Source organism: Megascapheus bottae, chromosome 1, assembly GCF_031878675.1.
Source record: "Megascapheus bottae isolate mThoBot1 chromosome 1, mThoBot2.hap1, whole genome shotgun sequence".
NCBI classification, from domain to species: Eukaryota; Metazoa; Chordata; class Mammalia; order Rodentia; family Geomyidae; genus Megascapheus; species Megascapheus bottae.
The window spans coordinates 73,300,467-73,326,750 of NC_143509.1; the positions used below are offsets into that span (position 1 = coordinate 73,300,467).

Sequence of the window (26,284 nt, forward strand, 5' to 3'; positions counted from 1 at the left end):
TCCAATTAATATCATGGAAAGTGAAATAGTGGAATACTTTTTCATTCTTTTCCAAAGCAATCTCACTCATTATTGTGGTTTCTTAGGACACATATCTCCTACCTCTTGACTGTTATGTTCCATCTTTATTTTCATTTTATTTTTAATTGATTTTTTTATTATCTGCTTTGTTGTACAGAGGAGTTGCCATGTTGAATCTTCCAAGTGATTTCCTTCTCTCAGCTGTCATATTCCAATAATTTTATTTATTTGGGCAGAACAGTTCCTTTAGTGTAAATTACTCAGCATGATTGGGAAAGATGGTTGACATTTTACTACAAGGGAATTTAATTTTCTTTTTATTGTCATTAACAGTCATGAAGGGCTAGGGAGAATATTCCTGTGTCTATGACCCTGGGCCAGATGCTTTATCACTTCAAGCTGGGAGGCGGGACACCCCATCTCCAGCCAGCTCTGGTGAGCTGCACTTTAAAAATCTTGGTTGTTTCCAGAGGAATACTCAAATAAGTGATTCTTTATGATCACTTTCTGGATAACAGAAAAACATTTAACGAACTGACAGCTCTGCTCTTGGGCATCTTTGAGAAGTAAGAAAGCTGAGGAGTCTTCTGAATAGATTTGACTGTCTTAGGTGACCAGATATAATTGATTCTGAAAGATCATTTGGTACTTCAGAGTGATATGTCAGTCCTCATACAGACTAGGTGAAAACATTCACCTCTGTATTCTCTGAAACCGATCTTGGAAAGTGGTATTTCAAATGATATAAAATCAATTCCAGATGTTTGATCTTTGATGTTTTAAGTAAAAGACTCATTAAAAGATATTTTCATTCATCTAAACAGCCTTATTTCTAAGTATTCTAAATAGCAAAACAGGAAATAGGAAAAAAGAACTTGAGCCAAAGGTTATCCTTTTGAAAGATGAAAAAAAATATTAGGTGAAAAAGGTTGAGTGCCTTGATCTATTTTAGGCATTAGATAGCTATTCAGGAAGCTGAGGTCTGAGGCTAACCACCGGAAGCCATCTTGAGCAGACAGATCCTCAGACTTCTGTCTCCAGAACTAGAGATGTTGCTCAAGTGGTAGAGCATAATATGAATTAGAGCCAAATACCCTGTGTTCAAGCATCTGTATCTGTACCAAAGAAAAAAAGAAAAAAAAAACCCTTTGAGTACTAAATATATTCATCTTGTTTGGTTTGCTGCTTTATATAATTCCTGTATACAAGTATGTGTCCTGTTGGCAAGTCACACTACCATTGTACCAGGGTCTTTTTTTGCTTAGTTAGTATCTTTTTATTTTTTTTTTTGCCAGTCCTGGGGCTTGAACTCTACTGCTTGAATCACAGCTCCACTTGCAGTCTTTTCTATTTATATGATACTGAGGCATTGAACTCCAGACTTCATACTTGCTAGGCAAGCACTCTATGACTAAGTCACATTCCCAGCCCTGGGTACCTTTAACCTACTAGTTGTTAAATACTTTAAATGGCACTTCCTTTCCTTTTTCACTTCCTTTCATCATTCCTTTGTTTTTCCCTTTGTTCCATTTTCTTCTTTCATTCCTTTTTTCTCCTTCCTCCCTCCCTCCTCTTCTTCCTTCCTTCCCTCCCTCCCTCCCTCCCTCCCTCCCTCCCTCCCTCTTTCCTTCCTTCCTTCCTTCCTTCCTTCCTTCCTTCCTTTCTTCCTTTCTTCCTTCCCTCTCTCCTACTAGACATTGATTCCAGGCCATTGGTTTTTGAAAGTCTCATGGCCTTTATGTAGGCTAGCCTCATAGACTTTAAATCCACTTGCCTCTTCCTTCTGAGTAGCTGGAACTACAGGCAGGAACAACCATGCTTTTATATCAATTTATTATATAATTAATAAAATATTAAATGAATATTAAATAAATAATTTATTTATACATTTATTATATACAGCCCAAGTCCCAGAGGCTACACTTTAGTAGGGGCTTTCATGCTATGCCATCCGTGGTGAGTAGTAAAAGTAGTAGTGAAAGGGTAGAGAAGGCCAAACTTGGCCCTTTACCAAGACCCAACCCAATGTTGACGAACCAAAAGGGTTGGTCATCTCTGCAAGTTCTCACTTGTCAACACTTTTGCATGGAGGATTAAGTTATGACTCATGAACTGAACTTTTGAGGGACATTCAAATAATGCACCATACCAGCCAAGATGGCACATGGGCCTGCAAGACTCCATCGAGGCTCCATGCAATTTCCACCAGTGACTGTAGGACAAAGCCAAAGGTTTCTTAATAACAAGGCCACTGTAGAAAGGAGAGATCATTATGCACATACTCAAACTTGGGGGCTCAGCATTTGGCGCAAGTGGCAGAGCATTCTCACCAAATTCAAGTCCCTGGATTCATTCCCCAGAATTAAAAGAATAGAATAAAATAAAAGTGGGTTATAAATAGTTATATGCTAGAATTTTAATAATTATCATAATATTTCATCTTCTGGTGATAGTAGTTTTCCTTACTTTTTATAAGAAGACACAATGTAGATTCCTGGGTGGGGATTTTAAAGTCTTTGGCAGAGATATGTTAGGTAGCAGCAAGTATTTTCTGATGGCTTTAGAAAACCTTACTATTGAGATGTAATTTTTGTTCATTAGTCCAGTCTGGGCACATCTTTGGCTTCAGACAAGGCAGGAAACAATCATAAGTTTAGAAAGAATTGCCTTATGCAATAAATGGTTTCCTTATTTTTGGCAGTACATGTTGTACCTATATTCTTGCTGTCAACTTAATAAAACATTGGGCTGAATTCAAGACATCTCTAAGAAAAGAAATTTTGTTCCATCTATGATGAGAAAAATATTCTCCATTCGTTTCTGTCAAAAATGATGTGAATAAAAATCGTTACAATAAAGAAATGAAAAATGGTATCACGCCATTTAACATGTCAACCTTTGTGTTATCATGTGTGAAATTTCTTTAAAACCTTTACATTCAATAAGGCATATACTAAGTGATAGGACTCAGAGCCAGTAGAAGACAGATTACCTATTAACTTTTGTTGTGCTAGCCCCAGACTTAACAGAGATGATACTGGTACCTGCAAAGATAATGTGACTCCCTCACAAGGACACTCTGGTGACTGGGATTTGCCACACTGGGCATTGAAAATTCTCTGAAGTGTTGACCTTGTAAATGTAAAGAGTAGAATTTTGGTTATTACAGCAGAGAGGAATGGTGAGATTCTGCTCCAAGTTTTAAACAGGTGGAACAACTTTTTGAAAACTATCATAAAGTAGCATGACCATGAATTCTAATCATATATAGTTCAATTCTCAGTGTCTTACCACAAATAAAGGATGAATAAGTGAAGATATGGGTATATCAGCTCCATTTTTTTTGTCAGTTGTGGGGCTTGAACTCAGGACTTGGGTACTATCCCTGAGTCCTTTTGCTCAAGAGTAGTGCTCTACCTCTGGGAGTCACAACATCACTTCTGGTCTTCTGGTGATCAACTGGAGATAAGAGTCACATAGACTTTCCTGCCCAGGCTGATATTGAACTGAAATCCTCAGATCTCAGCCTCTTGAATAGCTAGGATTTTAGGTGTGAGCCTCTAGCACCCCACTCGACTGCCTTTTTATGCTTATATCAAAACATCATATTGTACCTCGTAAATATATAATTGTGAAAAAAATCAATGTCAAAACAAATGTAAATTGTTAACATAAAAGGTAAATAAAATCCAACACAATTCTGAGCAGTTATACAGACTGGGTTCTGACAGCCCTTTGGCTGAAAGCACAGATGAGGGAGGACTAGAGCCAGAGTGGAGGGGGCCAGGTTGTCTGAATGTGCTGACATAAAGATTCTTATGATGAAGCTGAAAGTGATCTTCCTACCGGTATAATTTCACAGAGGAGAATATTTTTCCTTCATGACAAAAGATATGCATTAATTTTGACCATTTCCCTGTCCTTCCCTGTAGACACTAAAAACTGTCTACAATTGTGTTAAAATCATTCCTTTCTTCACTAATACTGGTTGTGGCAGGACAGAAATGGATATGACAGTTGAATAGGCTGTAGATGAAAGTAGCTTTGCTTGATTAGAAATGGAATTCTTTCTTTAGGGGATTTGGCAAATACAGAAAGTTAAACAAAGCAGAATCAATATAAACTTATTTTAAAACTACTATTAAAAAACTTTAAAGTATATTCTTCTTGATTGTTAAGTTCAAATTTATAAAATCAAGTTATACTGTGAATGAAGCTTGTGCCTTTTGTGTTTGTAGACTGCATGTTTCCATTTTAATTAATTTTGACTATTACTGTTAAACTATATTAACTATATTAAAATTTGAGCTAATACTTATTAAATAAAATGAATATAAATTACTTTGGATTAAATAAAGCTTGCACTTTTAGATCATGATGTTATTTTGTGGAAATGAACAGTCTTGTACAAAAAACAATTATATATATGTATATCTTTAGTTAATTCTTTAAGCTGAACGCTAAGAAAGAAATTACTATGTCATAAGTACAGATGGAACTTTTGAAAAACTAGTCAGTGATAGTAAACTTTTTGTGTGAGTATAAGATATAAACATAAAAACTTATTTTCTGCATGTATTTTTCTGTGCGTCCCTAAGAGAGTACAAATAGCTTAAGAGTAGGGTTGGTATTGTGATACTTCTTAACTGGGGACACAAGTGTTTCATGCTCAGTTCATCCTTGAAAATGAGCAGATCTGGCACATGGCGTGTCTCTATAGATCATGGGATTAAGTTGAATCAAGTACTTGAAACTAACTCTTTCTAGCCAATCCTTCCATGTATAGTTCCTGTTCTTCTCACCACTGGTCCTCACATCTCTCTCACCTAACGTTGCCTTGTGCTCATGTCTGGCCATGACTTCACTGTGAAGTCAAGTTCAAGTCACTGTATGACCTCCAGCTTCCAGTCAGAGGACCTCTGTGGTGATTTCAGTGAGAAGAGGCAGTAAAGTGCTCTGGGATCTGCCTTAGTACTTGTGAGGTTCTTGTGTAGAGACAGAAAGGTGGACTACAGACTTTAAAGCAAGAAATGTCTGAGGCCTAGCTCTGCCCTTTTAGGCAATAATTCTTAGTGCCAGTAGCTCATGGTGGTTGGGTAGGTAGAATAACAATACAGTAGTTGGCTATACTTGACTGATCTCAACTGGTTTTAAAAATGAAGATGTAGAGGCTGGGCTCGGTGGCTCATGCCTGTAACCCTAGCTACTCAGGAGACTGAGATCTGAGGATCAAGATTTAAAGCCAGCTTGGGCACAAAAGGACCTGACACTCTTATCTCCAATTAACCTGTAGAAAAAGGGAAGTGGGGTTTGGCTCAAGATAGGACAGTAGCCTTGAGCTGAAGAGCTCAGGGACAGCACCCAGGCCGAGTTCAAGCCCTGTGACCCACAACAGAGAAAGAAAAGAAAGAGAGAGAGAGAGAGAGAGAGAGAGAGAGAGAGAGAGAGAGAGAGAGAGAGAGAGAGAGAGAGAGAGAGAGAGAGAGAGAGAGAGCAAACATATGTGGAAGCCATGCTGTGGCTCAGGTGGTAGAGCACTAGCCTTGAGCTGAGGAGCTCAGGGACAGCGTCCAGGCAGAGCTCAAGTTCCATGACTGGCAAAAAAAGAAAAAGAATATGTAATTTAACATAGTTTAGAAGAGAAATGTAAAGAAAGAACTTGGCTGGGTGCTATCTTAAATGAAATGGAAATGAATTGTAACCAATCCAGACTAGTTTGTTTCCGTTGCAGTTTCTAAGTAAATGGAAGTTCAAGAAAATCCTTCTGTCAAACTTGCTATTCTCGGGAGGGGGGGGGTATGTAGTCCAATAAAACAGAGGCAAATGTATGTGTTAAAAGATTTTTCCAGTGACTACTAAATCTGTGTCATAGGAATCCTCACTGAATGTAGGAAAGGTCTATATCTAAGTCTGATATTTTTGTTACTATTAATTTAAAAACTGGTTTCTCGATATTTGCTGGTATCTTGCTTGTAACCCTAGCTACTCAGGAGGTGTGAAGCCAGCAGGGGCAGAAAATCCATAGGATTCTTATTCTCAATAAACTATTTTTTAAAGCTGGAAGTAAAGCTGTGGTTCCAGTGGTAGAACCCTAGCCTTGAGCAAAGGAAGCTCAGGGATGGCTCCCACACTCTTATGCTCAAGCCAGAGAACTGGCACAGAAAAAAACAAACAAACTGATTTTCTTTGTCTCTTTTCAGCCAGGGTATGTCCCAAGGAAACTCATCCCAATAACAATCATCAAGGAAGGTAATTAATCTTCTGTGCACATGTAAGAACTATTTTTTACGAAGATAATTAACAAAGTGCTTCTTTTTAGTTTTTTAAAATTGTTTTCGCAGAAAATCTGAACCAACTATTTTAGTCTAGTAAATTAGTAGTTAATAGACAATTTGGGCTTATGAACCAAAATGCAAAAACATGGACAATCACACTGGCAGGACAACCACAGGGGTACTAATTAAAAACAACACAAACTAGTTTGGGGGGTTGGGAGAGATGGAGGGGGGTAAAGAAAGGGATGAATTGATTTATATACTTTGTACTCACAAACTGCCTTATTGAATGACAATTTCTTTGTACACTACTTAAAATGAATTTAAAAAAATATGTCAAGCTTTACTCAGTATTGTTAGAATACCTGAAAAAAAGCCCACTAATAAGATACTTCCATTAGCCTATTGAAAATAAAGATCACAATGTCTATATTTCACAAATTACAAAGTCTCATTCAATATCCTTTTTTTGTTTATTTGTTTTTGGCTTTTAGTTTTCAAATGATTAAATTGGATCCACTATTTTTAGGAGGTTTCTTGGTGGAAGAGATATGGCCTTAAAATTGTTTTTCATTTTAAGAAAACACATGTCCTGATTGTACCCTTAAAACAGGACCAATTAGTTATTAGCAGCATCTAAAGACCTTCCGCATGCTTTCTATGTTTTTCTTGTCACTTGGTCATCGACACAATTTGTGTTAGTTCTTGTGGACTTGGGGAAAGGGCAGGCAGCAGATAGTGGAGATAGGAGGCAAATTTCCTTTTAGTTAGAATAGATTACTTTATGATCGAACCAGCCTTTTGTTATCTAATAGAAGAGTAGTGAGTAGCTTCTCATCCCTCCCTGGCCTCTGCAGCCAGTCCCCTGAGCTGCTTTCTATTAGTTTACAAACTCAGCTTAAGCTCTCTCCCAGGGCAGATGTCTTCACATCACCAGCTTCTTCTTCTTAGAGCACTATTATCTTTTTGTGTCTCAACAGTGATTCAGAATATTACCCACAAAGCTTCAACTAAATCTCCAGAGAAGATTCCCTTTGGAGGAACAATTCTAGGTGAGTGTGTCAAGCTTGAAGTCCACATCTAAAATAGGGAAGTCAGACGATTCTTTTTTTTTTTCTTTCATCCACAGTGGTGTTTTATTATAACTCAGAAAAAAACAACAGAATGGGTAAGCAGAAGATTCTCTTGGTAGGAAGATCCTGATGGCTTGCTGAGTTGGTCTTGATAAATTAATTAATAGCCTTTTACTGCTTGTCATTCTGGCATGTGTCTATTCTAGGATAAGAACCTAGACTCTATCTTTTTAATGAGATTGATCTAGCTTAATGGAATCCCTCATGCTACCTATCCACAGGGGTGTTAAGGGTCATGTTGGACAGGTCTTTTAAAAGTGAGTATTTGTTTGCTGAGCAATAGTGGCTCACATTTCTAGCTACTTAGGAGGCTGAGCTCTGAGGATCATGATTCAAAACCAGCCCAAGCAGTTAAGTCCAAGATGCCCTTATCTCCAATTAAACACCAAAAAGCTAGAAGTAGAACTGTGACTAAACTGGTAGAGTACTAGCCTTGAGCACAAAAGCTCAGGGACCATACCCAGGTCCTGAGTTCAAGCTCCAGGATCAGCACATCATCATCATCATCACACACACACACACACACACACACACACACACACACACACACACAGACAAACCCACGCCCCACTATCATTGATAATGATGTTCTTCATTTACTACATTTCTTTTTTTAACCTATATATTGATGTTTATTACAGTCTTTTTCTTTACTATACTTCTTAGGCACTGATTTTACAATTTTTGTGCTAATGAACTAAAAGATAGGATTTCATAAGTTCAGTTCTAAATATGAAAAGTACTTTATCAGAAAAGTATGGTCATATTTTTACATTTCAAATTTTGGTTTCAAATTGGCTAAGCCAAATGCTAAGTTTTCATAATCTAGTGTGTGATGTTCTTAACTTTATTTTACATCATTATACATTTTCTTCTCCCTTTACTGCCTTGCAGTCCACCTTATTATTCCAGGTATGAATGAAACCACTGTAAGACTGCCTACATCTATAATGTTGGAGATTTCAGATGCCCTGAAGGCACAATTAGGTAAGGATCAAATGTCTATGAACTTCTCAGTGAGTGAATTTGGACACCACTATTCTTAGGCGATCCAAGGACTCTTGTACATGAGATGTTTGGTGCTAACAAAGAGTAGGGCACAGAAACTGCAGCATTAAAGCTGCTCACACAGATCATGTGAACAGTGAAATAGTTATATTTAGATAAATACAATAAATATAAATATATGTACATGAGCAAAAAAGAAAGGAGGAAGAACATTTAATCATAGGCTGAAGGTTTTAGAAAAACAGATTCCAGCCTTACACATCACTTATTAAATATTTGTGATTTTGTATATCCCTTAAATTTTTTGTTATAAAATACTCCCGCAAGAAGTTAAATATGTGACTTTGGATTTCCTTTTCTTAATTTGTCCATTAGACTTGACCTCTTGTCTCTCAGCTATAAAATTCTGTGAGTCAACCCTGCCTTGTATAAATGTGGTGCTACCCACAAGCTTCCAAATTACATTTCCTCAGTGGAACAGATTTTGGAAGAATTTGGGATGCTGTACTTAGCTTTTACTCTACAGAGACTGCGTTCATAGCATTTGCAAGAGAAGGAAATAAAGGTACCAAGCAGCCTCTTCTTCATTTGGTCCTTATTACAATCATCTAAAGAACCAAAGACAATTTGTGAAGGAGACCAGCAAGAAGCTGGTCACCAGATCAGTGATGTGATAGTGTTTGTTCTAAACTAAAGACAAGTTGTTTCATTACTTAGTTTTGAATAATGTTCTCAAAAAATTTTCTTTGCCAAATTTTATGTGCCACCTTAATATAAATTCTTTAACTTAATGGATATTACTGGATTTTGTTTAGTGTTGTTTTTGTTTCAAAATGTCAAATGTCACAGTTGAGCGTTATCTTAATAAAGAAAACTAAGCAAATAACAAATGTGAAAATAACAAGAAAGATAAATAGAAAATACCTATTTGAACTTGGATTTCTAGTGAAATACCTATTGCAAATTTAACACATAGACATGCTTGGTATAATTGCAAATGCAGGAAATCTAAGGAAAATCTCATCCATCAAGTTTATCTTCTTAACAGACTATTTTTTTTCCCAAAAGAAGCTACATTAATAAAATTGGGAGGGGTTAATAAGGCTGTAGCTCAGTGGTAAAGTGCTTGCCCAGGGAACAAAATTCTACTAGCAATTTTGAAATATCAAACTAATTGTCATCAATCATTGACACTGTTGATGAGTTTTATGAGTTCCTTCTTTATGTGGTTTGGATATCGAATCCCTATCAGAAGCATGATTTTCAAATATTTTCTCCTAGTCTGTAAACTGCATTTCATTTTGATGAGCAGAAATGCTATTTTTTTCCAAATAAAAAGAGTGTGGGCATAAACAGCTTTTTTTATACTACCAAGGGAAAAATAAATTTTCCTGAAGCTGATTATTACAGCAATTCAGAAAAGTCGTATTTCTTGAGGGAGTAAATCCTAAAAATAACACCCCCATTCTACCAGTACGCATCATGGGACATCAAGAGATGTAATAGCTTTTGTTTTAAGAACATATGGTGTGAATAATGAGAGAAATAAACAAGAGTGCTAATATTACACACACACACACACACACACACACACACACACACATCACACATCACACATCTCTGAGGTATCTCTGAGGGATGTGCCAAAGGGTCTGCCAAAGCCAATACTTGGCCTGCCAAAATTTAAGGGAAACAACTCTGCTGGGAAAAAAAAATAGTACAGAAGATAAATGGAGGATAAGGAATTTCCCCAAGTTTAGGATATCTTTCAATGCCATTTTACTTTTCTGGTGTCGGTGGACGTAGTGCAGTAGAACGCTTGTACACACTTCATATCAAGTCTCTCACTTAAATATCTTTCCATTCCCTATATTTTCTGATGGCTTTCTAATTGTCTTTAAGTTAATTAGAAGTAAAGACATACTTCATGCCTATATTAAGTGAAATCAAGAAAAAATGGCCTTTCTGAAAGTGATGTTGCCTTACAAAATTTGCATGTTCAAAAAAATTTTGATAAGCTAGATTAATTCTCAGCAAGTAATGACTATGACCCCCCAGGGAAGCTCCAGTGGGAAGAAGCAAGAAATGCCACCAACTCTCCATTAGTACAGGATAGCATCTGCTGACACCCACCAGCAAAATACCTAACTAGTCTCAAGTGACAATAATGCCAAAGTTGAAAGGTCCATAACCTATTTAGACTTTAAAAAATCCTCTCTAGTCAAGACCTAAGGAACAAAAGGCGCATGGTATCCTTAATATGTGGCTCTTAAATCCAAAGAGTACAAGAGTGAGGACTCAATATTTCATACCCAATGCTATGGACATGGTAATGGAAATATAAACATAACTATACAGACATAAAACCTATGACTCTATAGACATAATGTTTTATTTCATAAATTAATATGTTTCTATGACATACAAACCCTAGGCCTAATTTGAATTAACTTCTAAAAACTAAGTCCCAGTGATTGTATATAGAGATTCTCTTCTTGAACACTTGTTTGTTAAACTTGTCATTTGAAATATGATGTAAAATTAATGTTAATAAGTTCTTTAATAAAAAAATCCTCTCTAGCCAGGCGTCGGTGGCACATGCCTGTAATCCTAGCTACTCAGGAGGCTGAAATCTGAGGATCAAGTTTCAAAGCCAGCCTGAGCACTAAAGATTGTGAGAATCTTACCTCCAATTAACCAGTTGAAAACTAGAAGTGGCACTGTGGCTCAAGAGTAGGGTGGTAGCTCTGCAACAGCGCCCAGGCCCAGAGTTCAAGTCCCACAACCAACAAAAACAACAACAAAAAATCCTCTCTGATTATTTGATCCACTTTTTGTGTCATGAATTCTTTCGTGCTATTCAACTATTTCAAAAGTTTGCACTTGATGGAGGTTGCCAAATCCCCAAGTGGAATGAATCCTGAGCACATCCTAAAATTGGGAGCAATTGACCTTGGGAAATTCTAGTTTAGCCATATACTTTCTTTAAGAAAGAACCCATACTACATAGAGGTTTCCCTAATTCAAAATGTCACTTTGTGAGTACAGTGTGTATTGAGCTTACACTATCCTTTGCACTGAATTCCACACAGAATTAAATAGCAGATATATATTAACATGTGGCTCAAGTAAAATTTACCATTATTATTAATTATTATATTTTACCAGTCCTATGTACTGAACTCAGGGACTGAACACTGTCCTTGGGCTTTCTTCAAGACCAGAGCTCTACCACTTGAGCCATGTATCATTCCAGCTTTTCTATGTATGTGGTACCAAAGAATTGAACCTGGGTCTTTGTGCATGCTAGGCAAGCACTATACCACAAGGTCAAACTCCCAACCTCTTACCATTATTTTTGTGATGCTTTTCCAAAATAAATTATTTTTCTTTTTTCATATATTTCATTGTAATTAATAGAAGGGTTACATTATATTCACCAGATAGAAAGTGCATTACTTCACAAACATTGATACCCTTTCTCATGTCTTGGTCCCCATTTCCCTCCCCCCATCCCCACCCATCATCTTGTTTTCCTCCCTTCCCTATCCAACGTCAAATAACCAAGTACGCATATATATAATATATCAGATAATCAGGTGAAGTACTGTAACAATATGAGATAAAGGACAGCAAAAGAGATGAGAGATAACAGTACATTAAGGACAATAATTACACATTATATGGCTTTTGTTTCTATATCCTGGAGGTCCTTACATTTAGCATCATTCTATATGGCCTTATGTATCTAGGTTTTGTTCTATTGTAAATCTCTGCTAGAAGAGCCCAAGGTTTCTACTGATTATGACAAATGAGGGAAACCATTGAGCCTATGTTCCTTTGAGTCTGGCTTACTTCACTTAATATGATTTTTTCCAAATCTTTCCATTTCCTTACAAATGGGGCGATGTCATTCTTTCTGACAGCAGCATAGAATTCCATTGTGTATAAATACCACATCTTGTTGATCCACTCATCAACTGAGGGACATCTGGGCTGGTTCCCTATCTTTGCTATGTTAAATAGTGCTGCAATGAACATCGTTGTGCTAGTGGATTTAGTATGTCCTTGTTTCTGGACGGTTGGGTAAATGCAAAATGTATCCAAGTACTGCATTGTAATTTTCATTGTCATTCCAATATCAACTTAATTATCCTAATAATAAAATACAATAAAAAAGAATATATTCTTGGGAAAAAAAGAATTAGCCAGGAATAAGAAGAAGGAATCCTGAAGTCTATCTCTTCTTCCTATTAGTCCTTGGTAGAAATGCACAGTAAAGTTGACTTGCTGGTTGAAAGGGATAATGAGAGAGTAACTGTGCTATGAAAAATGGAGTAAATTATTTCCCCCCCTTTTTTTAGCTAAAAATGAAAGCTTGGCCTTACCTGCTGAATCTAAAACACCAGAAATTGAAAAAATCCCAGCACAGCCCATAACAGGTAACGAGAGCTCAATCTTGGCACTGGGAAAACAAATGTTTTATTTTTTTCCATACAGGAAATCATCAACAAGCTTATATATTTTTAGTTATGGTCAGTTGAAAAGTTATTTTAATCCTAAGTGTAAAACAAAACAAGATCCTAGGTCTTTAATGTATATGGAAAAATGAAGATGAAAAATGAACAATTGTATTATTTAGCTGATATGTAATATAAAAGCTGTATTTTTCCATAGAGATGAAAGTTATGTGAACACTGCAATAGTTTTACACTAAAACATAATAATGGGGGGGGGTTGTTTCTTTTTTTAGTTGTTTTATTGGGACTGGAACTCTGGGTCCGGGTGCTGTTCCTAAGTTCTTTAGCTCAAGGCTCGTGCTCTACCACTTTGAGCAACAGTTTCACTTATGGTTTTCTGGTGGAGATGAGTCTCATGGATTTTCATGCCCAGGGTTGGCTTTGAATCATGATCCTAGATCTCAGCCTACTGAGTAGCTAAGATTACAGGCATAAGTCACCAGTACCTGGCATAATAGTTTTTGTTTGTTTATTTGTCTGTTTTTCAGTATTGGTGCTTTGCTCTTAAATTTTAAGGCCTGGAACCATTTTTAATTTCAGTTTAGCAAAACAATCTTTCCTCAGTTCTTAGTTTGATAGTTATAAAAATATCCTAAAATTCTTTAGAAACAAATGTTCCTAGGAGATAAACAACCTTAGCCTACTGAATGCTAACAGTCCAGTAAAAATTTCTTTACAGAGTCAATGTTGTAAACACTGCTCACATTCTTTATCCCTGTAACTAACAAACTTTTTGTGTTACTTCTCTGAATGAACTATCCCATTCAGACCACGAGGGAGACATTAAATCTCTGAAGTACAGAGTCTTTGCCAGAATGATAACACCTTATCCAGAACTTGATGAATCAAACATTTGGCAAGAAATCTTCCAGTGTAGCAAAGTGAATCTTTTAATCAACAAAATTGACATAATTTGACATATTCATGATATTTCCTATTAAATGTTTCAACCTATAACTGGTTTAGAGAAGATAGGGCTGATAGGGCAATAAAATAACATTGAGAAACAGATGGACGTGGACTATTTCTGATAGAGCAAGAGAATATGGTGCTGTTTGAAGAGAATTGGGTCTTCATTTCCATGTTCACTGGAGAATGATCGAAGCTACTCAGACTTGTAAAATAATCCATTTGAGTGCAATTTCTAGGTACTTTCCTCTTTTTGGATTCAATGTGCTTAGTTAAAAAGTTCTGGCATGACCCAACGGATGATTCCAAATTCTTAACTGCCTCAAAAATTCTACCCATTTTCCTAAGTTACACTTTATTTTTTGGCACCACAACTGATGAGAGGCTGCAGATTTCTGAAGTTTTTTTTTTCCAAACTCTCTTCAGAACTTTCCATTTCAAATACTTAGTCAACAACCACAACTTATTATTCAGTATTGTGTTCATTTTATGTCCTTACTTTGCAAAATTCTAGTATTTTCAAGTTCATGATTCCTTCCAGATCTATGGTTTTTATTTCCACAAAGTTATTTACCTGAGGTCTCCATTGCCTTTACTCTTAGCAGTTGAAACAACTCTGTGGCTAAGTACTTGAAAATTGTTGGTAATTTCAACCCAATTCCAAGCTTTGCTGAGTACAGTTTGAGAGAGAAACCTAATAGCATAATAGTTTCTAAGTGAACCACTAACTCTAGGTCTTTCTTTTATTTGCTCATTTGTTCTTTAACAATTATTGTGTGTTTGTATATTCTAGGTTTTGCCTAAACCCTGTAGATTATGAAAGAAAATGAAAAAGAAAGACAAATAAAAGACAGTGATAAGTACTTGAATGGAAACCAGTTTGGTATACTTTCATGGAACACAGAAAAAGTAGACCAGATCCAGGAGGGTCAGCCTGATATCTAGGTCAAGCCAGAAAGTCTACCATTAGGAACTTTGAAAAGAAATATGCTGCATAAGTATCAGCTACTGATTCTACATATGAATGAAATATGCTTTGTGGTCTTTGTTGCTTCATCATTTTATCTTAATTTACAAAGTTATTGTTTGTTTTACCTTTCAGTAACTCCTGGAACCGTTCCAAGAACTACTAAACCCACTGTGTCTGCTGCATTTGACATTTTGGAAACAACACGAGGCAATTCTACACCTTTTCTTCTAACTTTAAAAAAAAAGGAATAACAAAAATAAGATCCCATGATACACAAAAAAAACCCTCACCCCAATACTTCAATCTGGCTCTCCTTCCCTTCTATCTCTTTCCCTTCTGCCTTCCCTATTTCTTCCTTCTTTCCCTACCTTTGGGGAAGTAACATTCCTGTTTGTTGGACAGAGTCAATTGGAAGAGTTATCAAAAAGGACTTGATCCTGTTGACTTATATTCCTGGCAGATCTGGATGCTAGATATCCACTGCATGCATTTCCTACCAATCTCTTGCTGGACAGACAGAATCCCCGCCTTTCCACCACCAGAGCGTGGAGGGGTGGAAGGAACCTGGAAGTCTTGACTCTGGGTTCTCTGATCAAATGGGCTTTTGAAAGGTCTTACATGTACTAAACATGGGAAGAATCCCTTAAAGAATCATACCTTTGTTTATATAAAATTTCTCATCACTCATGTTTGCTGTTATTTTACCACAAAGAATCTAACTTGCCATTGCAGTTTCTTCTCTTTCCCTGAAGACAAGGAATAGTCTGAATTTTGTTCTGCACCTGTGGTGCTGATTTTCTGAAAGTTTGTTCAATTTGGAACAGCTCTGTAACTTCCAGGGAAGGTCAGCACTTTTGATGAAAGGCCTCAACTGCTCATTGCCCTTGAGTCTGTTTTGAAGCATGTAGTGCATCGTCGTGGATAATCCACCACGTCAAACCTCAAGTTAAGCCGCTTCTTTCTTGTAGTTCTCAGTGAAATGACCCAAGAAGCATTGCAAACAATTCTAATGCCTAGATTTGAATTGCCACTGATCACGTTAGATACAAATTATTGAACTATGCAGCTTTATTATTACCTGAAATTTTTCTGCATAGTAGAAGTCCTGCAGTTAATTCAGTCTTTTTTTTTTGCCTCACAAGAAAAATGGGACAATGGTTTAAACAATAATGAGTTTCCCACTCCCAAGCCCTTAAGGATGATTTTTTTTAAAACCAAGGTATTTTAGGATCCTAAGAAGGCCTTCACTGACAAATCTACTGGTGTTGTGTGGGTGTTGTTGTTGTTGTTGTTTGCCAGTCCTGAGGTTGAGCTCAGGGCCTGAGCACTGTCCTTGGACTTTCTCAAGGCTAGAGCTCTACCACTTAAGCCTCAGCACCACTCCCAGCTTTTTTCTATGTATGTGGTACTGAGGAATCAAACCTGGGCCTTTGTGCATGCTAGGCAAGCACTCTACCACTAGGCCATGGTGTTGTGTTTTTTTTTTTTTTAAATAATACCATGATCATGTTTTAATACTAATTTTTATTCTTTTTACATATTCCTTAAATATTTTTTACTCAATTGTTTCTCTTATCAGAGAAGACATTTATAATATTTCTGCAGGCACCATAGAATTCTTAGTATATCTGTATATGTTAAATATCTAAAATTTAAGAACTTTATGTATAAAGCCATGTAATTACCAACATTCAGATTCTAAAAGATATTGGCTGGATATTTTTTAACTCAAGTGTGCTTGGTACTACATTTGAATTTAAGTAAATTGTACATGATCACATACATTAAAATACCTGAAGAAACCAAGAAACTAGTTCAATAAGAGTAAAAAGAAGAGCCCAGATGCTTTAGATTCAGTGAGTTGATAATGAAAAATTGAAAAAGCAATTTTAAGTCAGGCATAGTGATTGACACTCGTAATCCCAACATTTGGTATCACAAGCAGAATTGTGCTCTCAGAGCCAGCCTGGTTTACATAGCAAGATCCTGCATATAAACACACACACATGTAGATATACACCTATACACATAAGTAAACATGTACATATAAATGTATATGTATATATATCTATCTACATAGATATATATACTGTACTGAAACACAGAAGAAAAGCTGATATTTCTTAGTTCAAGTCAAATAATTGCCCTTGTGGGATTTATTGTTTTATCTACCTTAGATTTTAAAATCTCTTCTCTCTGTTACTTGAACCCTAGGTCATAACTATCCTGTTTGTTTTGTTATAGCTCCAAAAAGAGTTCCAGAATTTCCTGAAGAAGAAACATCCTTCCCTTTTGAGAAACCTGAGGGTACCTTGGGTAATAAAAGTATATTTGATATTACAATCTTGGGTGTTGGGGTGAGGTGTAATTCAGTGGTAGATTGCTTGTCTATTATTTATAGAGATTGAATTTGATCCCTTATTCCTACTCATATATGCAATACCAATAATGTTAATAATAATAGCGTGAGTGGTAATGGCTTGTTTCTATACAGTATACTAGCGTGAGTGGTAATGGCTTGTTTCTATACACTTACTAGATTCTATCTCTGAATTCCTCAGTAAATTCATGAGTTTCCTTAGCTTGGGCAAATAAGTAGTTGATTTGACTAAGAAGGAAAAAAATACTTCATTGGATTGTCTATTAAAGGAAAATAATTCATAAACAGTAATATTACATTACCCAGTTGTCTAGTTTTCTGTCCTTTCAATTGTGGAGAATAGGACACCAAACTCTTAACTCCCTGGCCACTACTCAGCTTCTGTCTGCTTGGCAGCCTATTGATTTCTTCTCAATAAATTATGACTTTTGATAGAATATGTATGAGCTGCTTCTTTCCATCTTTTGGCAGCCATTTGACTATAGCTGCAACCCATTTCTGTCCTTTTGTTGTTTCCTTCTTACAAAAAAATTTCAGCATGTTCCATTTCTTTTCAATATAGCTTCAAGCGAAAGGCCGTGGATGGCATCTACAGCTAAAGCACCCGAAGATTCCAAGGTTGTGCGACCTCCAACTGGTAATTGCATTCTACTTCCAAGTCAGATTGCAGAAAGCTTTTTAGCTATCATCCATCTCTCAGCTTTTGGATTCTAACATACAGGACTCAGAGTTTTATTGGATTTCTCTTGAGCAGCCTCTACGTTTTAGTTTCTTGGATTATCCAAGAACAAACTGTCTGTGAAACTGAGATCCTTAGCTCATGAGTTACTTTAAAAGAAAGTCTGTATGGGACCAAGTGTTGGGATACAGTGAAAGCATAGTGTGGAGTAAAAACTGCAGGGTTATAGATGGTCTGAAGTGGAAGATATGGGAAATGCCAGTAAAGTAAAGGTTTGTTTTACCTTTATTCTTCCAAAAGCCACATTGCAGTCTTACCCTGATGGAGTGAAGACAATTGTGAATGCAAAAAGATGCAGATTCCTTACTTAATTGCTCTTCCACTGCAAGAGCCACCTGATGTGTCCAGGGAGCTTTGGGATTTGTCGTGAGCTGCAAGAGTTTTAGCAAGAAGTTTAGTAAGATACATCTGTGAACATGAGCATTATTCCCAGGAATGTCTTAGGGCACTTTGTATAACATTCTGTTTATGTATCTGTGCTACCAGAAAGGTTGGCATAACCTACAAGCTTGCTATCTGACAATAATCCAGGTGAATTCTATGAGCAGAAGCAACACTTTTGCATTTTGTTTTGTAATAATCCCCATGGCTGTTAAGAATCATTGGATCAATAATAGGCTAGTAGGACTCTAATCAATATGAATGATTTTTTTTGCCATTCCTGGGCTTGAACTCAGGGCCTGAGCACTGTCCTTGGACTTTCTAAAGGCTAGATCTCTACCACTTGAGCCTCAGCACCACTTCCAGCTTTTTTCTATGTATGTGGTACCGAGGAATCAAAGCTGGGCCTTCGTGCATGCTAGGCAAGCACTCTACCACTAGGCCAAACTCCTGGCCCACATGTGAATGATTTTTTTAAAGACATAAAGATAGTGTCCAGCAGATGATTATTTCTTGCTTCTACTAATGTGCCATACATATATCTATCTATATTCTACTGTGTGTATTCAGTAACATCTTTCTCATATTAAATAATTGACAGAAGGATCCAAGGAAGTACAGTTTTGAACTGAGATAGATAGAATCAGGAAGTAAGAGAGAATCTGTGAATGTATGTCTTCATGATTCTTTTTGCTCAGGGCTTAAACTCAGAGCCTGGGTACTATCCCGAGCCTCTTTGTGCTCAAGGCTAGCTTTCTACCACCTTGAGTCACAGCATCATTTACAGTTTTCTGGTGGTTAATTGGCGATAAGGGTCTCTTGGACTTTCCTGCCCAAGCTGGCTTTGAACCTCGGTTATCAGATCTCAAAAAGATTAGCAGAATTAAACTAATGATGAGTAGAATGAAGAATCACAAATTACTTATATTACTAGAGTTTGAGGGAGTAAATTTTGTGTTTTAAATGCTGTTAATATTTTGTCAATATCCAACATAATTACAGAGTAGTCTTGATTTTATGTTGATTCATTGGCATTACAAAGTGATCTGGTCTAATATTGGTATTCTTCATGATTGTTGACATTCAACGTGGACATATGCCATAGCCTACCTGAGGGTACCACACTAACACCTGGCTGCTTCTGTTAAGCAATCATTAACCATGATTTATAATTTCCTTGTGTAAAATTTATTCTACCTTCATACTCACTGGGATTTGGGCCCCAATTTACACTCTGTATAAAAAAATTCAGGGCCGGGAGTTTGGCCTAGTGGTTAAAGTGCTTGCCTAGCATGCATGAAGACCCGGGTTCGATTCCTTGGTACCACATATATAGAAAAAAGCTGGAAGTGGTGCTGAGGCTCAAGTGGTAGAGCTCTAGCCTTGAGAAAGTCCAAGGACAGTGCTCAGGCCCTGAGGTCAAGGCCAGGACTGGCACAAAAAAAAATTCAGTATAAGAATTCTCAAAGTGATTTCTAAATTATGTTTTGAGATTAAAAGCTATTTGAAGAATCAAACTTATGTTCTGGTTATTGAAATTCCTGGGTAATTTACAATAGTATTTGGTAATGATTCAACATGATATTTAAAATTTAGAATAACCCAGGAAATCTGAGATGTATAATTTTCAAATATATTCTCCCCAGTTTTAGTTGGTTTGCCCATACTTTTCATTAGTGGTGCATTATCAGGAATTGCATATAAATATTCTATAAAGCATACTTAAGTAGGGTTGATTTTGATTCCCTTGGCAAATCTAATTTTCCATAAGGCATATAAAGAAATCATAAGAAATGTGTTCTATAATTACATACTAGAATATAGAATTATTTATGAATTTTAAAAGGAATGTTAAAAGAAAGTTAGCCAGATTTTAGAAATATTTGAATGCTTGTAAAAGTTATTGAGGGAAAAATTCATCTTTCTGATAATGAAAGAAGATTGGTCTGTGTCCTATTCTAGAAAGGCTCTCAATCCCTTTTGCTCTCAAATGAAATGAGCATTTCTGGTGGATCCTTTCTCTATTGGAATAGTATAAATTATAGTTGCATAGCAGTTTTTCTTTTAAGAGATTCAAAAAGCTATGGACACAGCATCATAATGAACCTTCGAAAGTCCCTGGAAACAGGTATTTAACTCTTTATACTGGGAATGTATAGATAAGAAGTATCAAGTTATATGAGAGAGGCTGGCTTATCATTAATTCTATTCTTACCATGACTGTGATTGCTAATCTGTAAACTGCAGAGCAAGGCAGTGCTGGCTAATACCCACCTCTCTGTAATTCAGTCCCTCCATCTATAGAAGGAAATTCTCCATAAATTTTTCATCTTAGAACTAATGCATGAATTAACGGTTCCACGAGAGGCACTCCAGAATCACTATGTAAGATATGCCCCAGGATCACTGTCGTACTGCAATGAACTCTTTCATTCACTGCATCTGCTTCCCCCCATCCTAAACTTCTTGAATAACTGCATGCTAATCAGGGCAGTAGTAAAAATAAACCAGCTATTTGTTTTTATCAAAGTATTTAATTAAAGAAAAGATATGCTAAGTTCAAATAGCTAGGCGAATTTCAAATTACCTTTAGATCATCATTTGACTTTAAAATTTTTAAGGCGAAACAGAAAAGATACGCTCAGAGTTTTCTGCAGAGCTCCTAATGCTCCGTGAACTCCATGGTAGGTATGGCAAATCCTATCATGAGCACCCTCTGTTCAGTTAGAGTAGCCTTGCATCACTTTGTTAACCTGCATGGGCTGCATGAGTGAATCAATATAGAGGGAAAATGACTGTATTTTCCACGGGCACCAGAAGTGGAGAGGCCAGAATACATATCATGACTATCATCTCACAGATAAGGTACATTCGTAATTTCTAATAGCAAGTAGAACGTAAGCAATGGAGATGAACTTTCTGTTTCTGACTTGATAATGTTTTACTAGTAAGCCTCCGTGATTTACTTTATGATCATACCCTAAAAAGCAACAACAGAAAAACAACTCTGACTTCCAGATGGGCTTCAAAATAAAATAAAGGAAATGGCTATGACTCCAAACTGATTCACTGCATTTGCGTTCATCCCTAGAAAATGCTTTTGCCTTTTCTTCTCTCAAACTGTTCAGATAAATTGAATTTTTGTTCATGTTTAGTGGGATTTATTACTAAAACTTTTTCCTTCAGTAAAATTATTTCCTCGTGAACCATAAACACATGTTTTAGAGCCTTCCTTTGACAGAAAATGAAAATAGGGCATGGTTATCTTTAGCCTTTTTATCTTTGTCTAATTTTGGAGCTTCTGTTAAGAGGTTAGCCCTAATTGTTTCCAGTGCTAAATTCTTTCAGTACTTCATAGAATGATAGTAATTTGCAGCATCTTCTTAAGCTCTGAAAATTATTAAAGACTGAAAAATGGGAATAATCAATTTTCACAGGATTGATCTAATGATCAGGCCATTTTGGCCACAGGTGATTTGCTCGGAGTAGTTGAAAAGAAGTAAACTCTATATTTGGAAGTAAACTCTATGTTTTATTGCCTATCTGACAAGTGTTGATTAGCACAGATATGGCCCACCCAACTTCATTAAGCCCCAGAGAGTAAAAAAAAAAATGGGAATGAGTTGTGGTGTTAATGCTTAAAGAGCAGGGAAATAGAATTGAAGGATAGCAGATGGTTTACAGATTCACTCTGACCTCTTAGATTTATGGCCCCAGCCTTTGATTTTATTTCACAAACATTCCTTGCAGGCAATATTTTAAGGCAAAGCAAAAAGATATATTGTTTTTCCATTAACTGAAGGAAGCATTATTCATGTTTTTAGATACTTCTGAGAATTCATCATATAGTGTGGGGCTTTTCTAATTACTTACTATGTTTATTCATTACTTTTTATACATGCTTTTAGAATCATTTACCATGTTAGAGTATGGCTATGCAAGCCTGTTTGGAAGTAGTAGTAGGGGTTTTTTGTGTATTTACTTGATTGTTATAGTTTTACTCAAAGCTAATACTCTGCCGCTTGAATGATAACATCAAAACCACTTAAACCAGGGTGAAATAATTGTTCCCCCAGCACCAAAATGTCAGGAAATCTTTGCAAACCAATCAAATTAATCTCATTCTCTCTCTCTCTCTCCCTCTCTCCCTCTCTCCCTCTCTCCCTCTCTCCCTCTCCCTCTCTCCCTCTCCCTCTCTCCCTCTCCCTCTCTCCCTCTCCCTCCCTCTCTCTCTCTCTCCTTTTTTTTAAACCTTTTTTAAAAAACCAGCTTACAATGCTTTCGTAAGCCCTACAACTTCAGATGAGCACGAAGGAGAGCCTCACACAGGTATACCCAGCTTTTCAGTTCTGTCTTTGAATCTTAGAGGCTTACACAGGTCCTGGTAGTTGCCTCTCTCAGCTTCTGCAGGATGTGCTCTCGGGATCTCCACAGGGAAGAAGTAGCTACCTCTCAGTGTCAAGGAAATGAATTCTACCCATGGCTACCAGAGAAGGATTTCTTTACTTTCATCCATAAATGACTTCTGTCTTTCTGAGGGTGAAACAGATGCCACTAGGAAAAAGTAATATACCAACCTACTATTCTATGATTCAGAATCACTGTATAAAGGGCTCAGATACTTGGCTGTTTTCTGTAGAACAGCAATTCCCAAATGGGAGTGGATTTGGGAACCCTTTCTCCCCACAGGGAACATTTGGCAATAGTGGGAGAAACATCTGGTTGTCACAAATGGGGCAGGGGTAGATGCCAGTGGCATCTGATTCACAGAGACCAGGGATGCTGCCACAACTCTGCAGTGCACAGGGCAGCATCCCACAATAACAAGAAAAACTGTCTGCCTTTAATCAATAGTGTGGTGACTGACGATAGAAGAACAGGTAAGTCCCATGTTTAGTATCCATTTCCTAGCGTATCTACAGTGAGTTTAACTCACTCCAACAGTTCATGGTAGCAAGTGCTTAGTAAGCACCTACTAAATTAAACTATGGTGGGAGATTCTAAGGGAAGAGTGGTGTCTGCCAGCTGTAAATACAATCCTCACATGTATAGCCTTCTGTCAGTACTATTTGTGTTGTGTTAAGTAAAGATAAACAATTTAAACAACAGAAGACAAGAAAAGCGAAAGAAATGTTCATAATGCATTTGGCTAGTAGTTATGAAACAGAAGAGAAGAGATAAACAGTTGAAAATAAGTTGAGTATGTGAAGCATTGTTTTATCATTGTTTCTGATTTTAGAAGTATGTATGTTTTTCAGAGTGAACTCACCTTCCACTCCTAATGGCTCACTAGTTTAAAAGTTGTTAGTCAGCAATCCTTCAAGTGTTCTTGATATTTTTCCTCCTATGTGGGATAATTTGTTACTTATGACTTTGTGTTTTATGTCTGGGGCCCTCTGCTGCCTTTATAAATGTTGATATTTATTACAATAGCAACAAGTGATCCTGTTCTGGAGTCTGTCCCACCTAAAACTTCTCGAACTCTTGAACAGCCAAGGGCAACAATACTGGGTAATGTTTTTGACAGAAAAATCATGATTTGTTTCCTATTTATGAAAAAAATCCATAATCCATGTGAATGCCTTTTCTTCATAACCATCATCTCATCACATCTAATAACTTCTAGTTTTTGAATATATATATATATATACCTAGAATATATTTTCAATGCAGTTACCTTTTAAATTCTATTTTGATGTGTCTCTCTGTTTAGCTCTTATGTACTGAACTGTAACATGGTATTTCTCTCATCTTTAAAGTTGTAAAAGGTCTTGAAAACTGCATGGATCTCAATATCCACATCGTCTCATCTCCCTTCATGTTTGCTTCCATGTTAGCTCACTTCTGTGTACCTCATGATTCTGCCTGGCGTCGGCTACTGGACATTTAACACATTCTAATTGTTGCCACACTCTTAATTATCATTTCATCCCTCATCTTTCAAAACCACATGCATTCTTTGTCCTTAATCGTGTAGCATGTGCATCATGCCATCTAAAAGCATGTTAAAATTCGTAAATACCTCATTTTAATTGGGATTATTTGGTGGGCTGGGGTGTTTTTGCTTTCAGCTCCAAGTGAAATACCATTTGCTTCTCAAAAAGTGGAAACCTTTCCCAGTCGTGAACGGCAGCCTACAACATCCGGTAACTAATGACGTTGGTTTAATTGTGAACTTGGAAACAGGTAAAAATGGCAGAGAGGAATCAGTCATGTTAGCCTTTTCATAACATTTCCCTTTATTCTCCACCATGAAATTCTTCAAAGAACAGAGTTATCACATGTGTCTTCAGAGTTTCCAGACTCTTGATGCCTATGTACTTTGAAAAATATTTTTTTTATTTCTTTCAACATTATCAGCAAGAAAATAGCAGCTTACATATGCATAATACATTACTCTACAAATATATTCCCTCTCACTGAATCCATTTAGATATGACTCAATCAGTATTTTATCTAATGTAGTCCAAACATAAATGTACCTAATAGGATGAAGAAAGAGATGTGAAAGAAAGGTTTACAACATAAAGTTATAAACTCACAGTTGATAACATGAAGTTATTTCAAGAATAGAGTTTAATATGCCTGGTGAAAATAACAGTGAAGTACAAATTAAACCAACTCTGAGCTTTCCATTCTCTAAGTCTAGGTTATTTTGTTTGTATTTGTCCACTATTGAATATTATCCTTCTGAGTTCTTAATTATTCCTTGTGTTTGAAATGAGCAAGGTGCTTCTTTCTGGAACATTTAATTGAATAATATATTCTTTGCTGTTCATGTGTAACTTAAATCTATTTGGGTCATAGCAATACTTATTTGGATATCTACTCTATAGAAAGCATAGGAATACGAAGAATTGAAGTTGTTCTTGCAGCTAAGAGGACTGTCCATTTACAGATGCAATCTGTTGAGAAATATCACTTATCAAAGCTCTAATAAATCTTTTTCCAGCTCCACAGCAGACTACATCCACCCCTTCTACATCTAAACGGCGCCCCAGGCCCAAACCACCAACAACCAAACCTGGTAAATAAACACCTCCTTAACCTCTCGGGATATTTAATTCCAAATAAATCATGCTCATCTCCTATAAAAAGTCATTTTATGATTTTATAGAGTAGTTTCATTATAAAGTTTGAAATTAGTAGGAGCGTGAAACAGAAATGAAACGATCAATTTCTTTGAATGTTAAAATCTCCCTTTCCTCCACCCCCCAAGTGACATAACACCTGGTGATTTATGCTGAACTTATTTTCAGTATTTCAAAAGTAGGGGTTGATGATTGGGTTATGCAACTCCTATGGTGCAAGAACTTCTGATTTCTATGTTAGTATTTGATACATTTTTCCAGGGAAAGTGTGAAAATGCAATGAGATGATCTCATCTCAGTCAGGCGCTTTGATATGATCACAGTGCTGCCCTGAGCTGTGTGAAGTATCCTTATGTTCGTGACCATCACAGAGAAAATACAGAAACAGCCAGGCGATTGAGGACCCCCTTGTCTGGGACTACAAAATAATTTCCACTACCAAAGTTGAGTGGAATTCTGATTGCTCTGAAATGGCCTTTCAGCTAGAAAGAGCAGTGTTTCTATCCTCTAAGAATTCTGCTTGTGTTGGGGCTCCTTTTTCCTCAGGCTGGAACACCAGAAATAGTGAGATTTTTCTAATGCTCTAAGAATTTAAGGACTATTTGGTTTACAGGAAGAGATTCTTCTCTCTCTAAAAAAAAATTACCTGATAAAAGCATATTGATTGACTAGTGTTTATATAGATGTTGATTTCTAAGATTAGCTATGAGGAACTTTGTCACTCCTTACTGTCGTTATTATCTAAATTTTATTTTTGCAATGAAGTAGGCAAGAAAGGAAACTGTAACTACATTTTTTGTGGGTTTTTTTTTGGGGGGGGTCACGAGGCTTGAACCTGGGCACTGTCCCTGAGCTCT

General features: G+C 36.6%; 1 protein-coding gene across 1 annotated transcript in view; it reads left to right on the forward strand.

Moving 5' to 3' along the window:
• The window catches only part of Abi3bp (ABI family member 3 binding protein), a 202,063-nt gene that overhangs the window by 91,508 nt on the left and 84,271 nt on the right, over nt 1-26,284 (forward strand). The window contains exons 7-17 of the mRNA XM_090347240.1: nt 6,222-6,270; nt 7,277-7,348; nt 8,324-8,416; nt 12,802-12,879; nt 14,969-15,043; nt 17,081-17,152; nt 17,779-17,853; nt 22,606-22,665; nt 23,770-23,847; nt 24,408-24,482; nt 25,289-25,363. Coding sequence (XP_090203366.1) covers nt 6,222-6,270; nt 7,277-7,348; nt 8,324-8,416; nt 12,802-12,879; nt 14,969-15,043; nt 17,081-17,152; nt 17,779-17,853; nt 22,606-22,665; nt 23,770-23,847; nt 24,408-24,482; nt 25,289-25,363 — 802 coding nt within the window. The remainder of the gene's footprint in view (nt 1-6,221; nt 6,271-7,276; nt 7,349-8,323; nt 8,417-12,801; nt 12,880-14,968; nt 15,044-17,080; nt 17,153-17,778; nt 17,854-22,605; nt 22,666-23,769; nt 23,848-24,407; nt 24,483-25,288; nt 25,364-26,284) is intronic.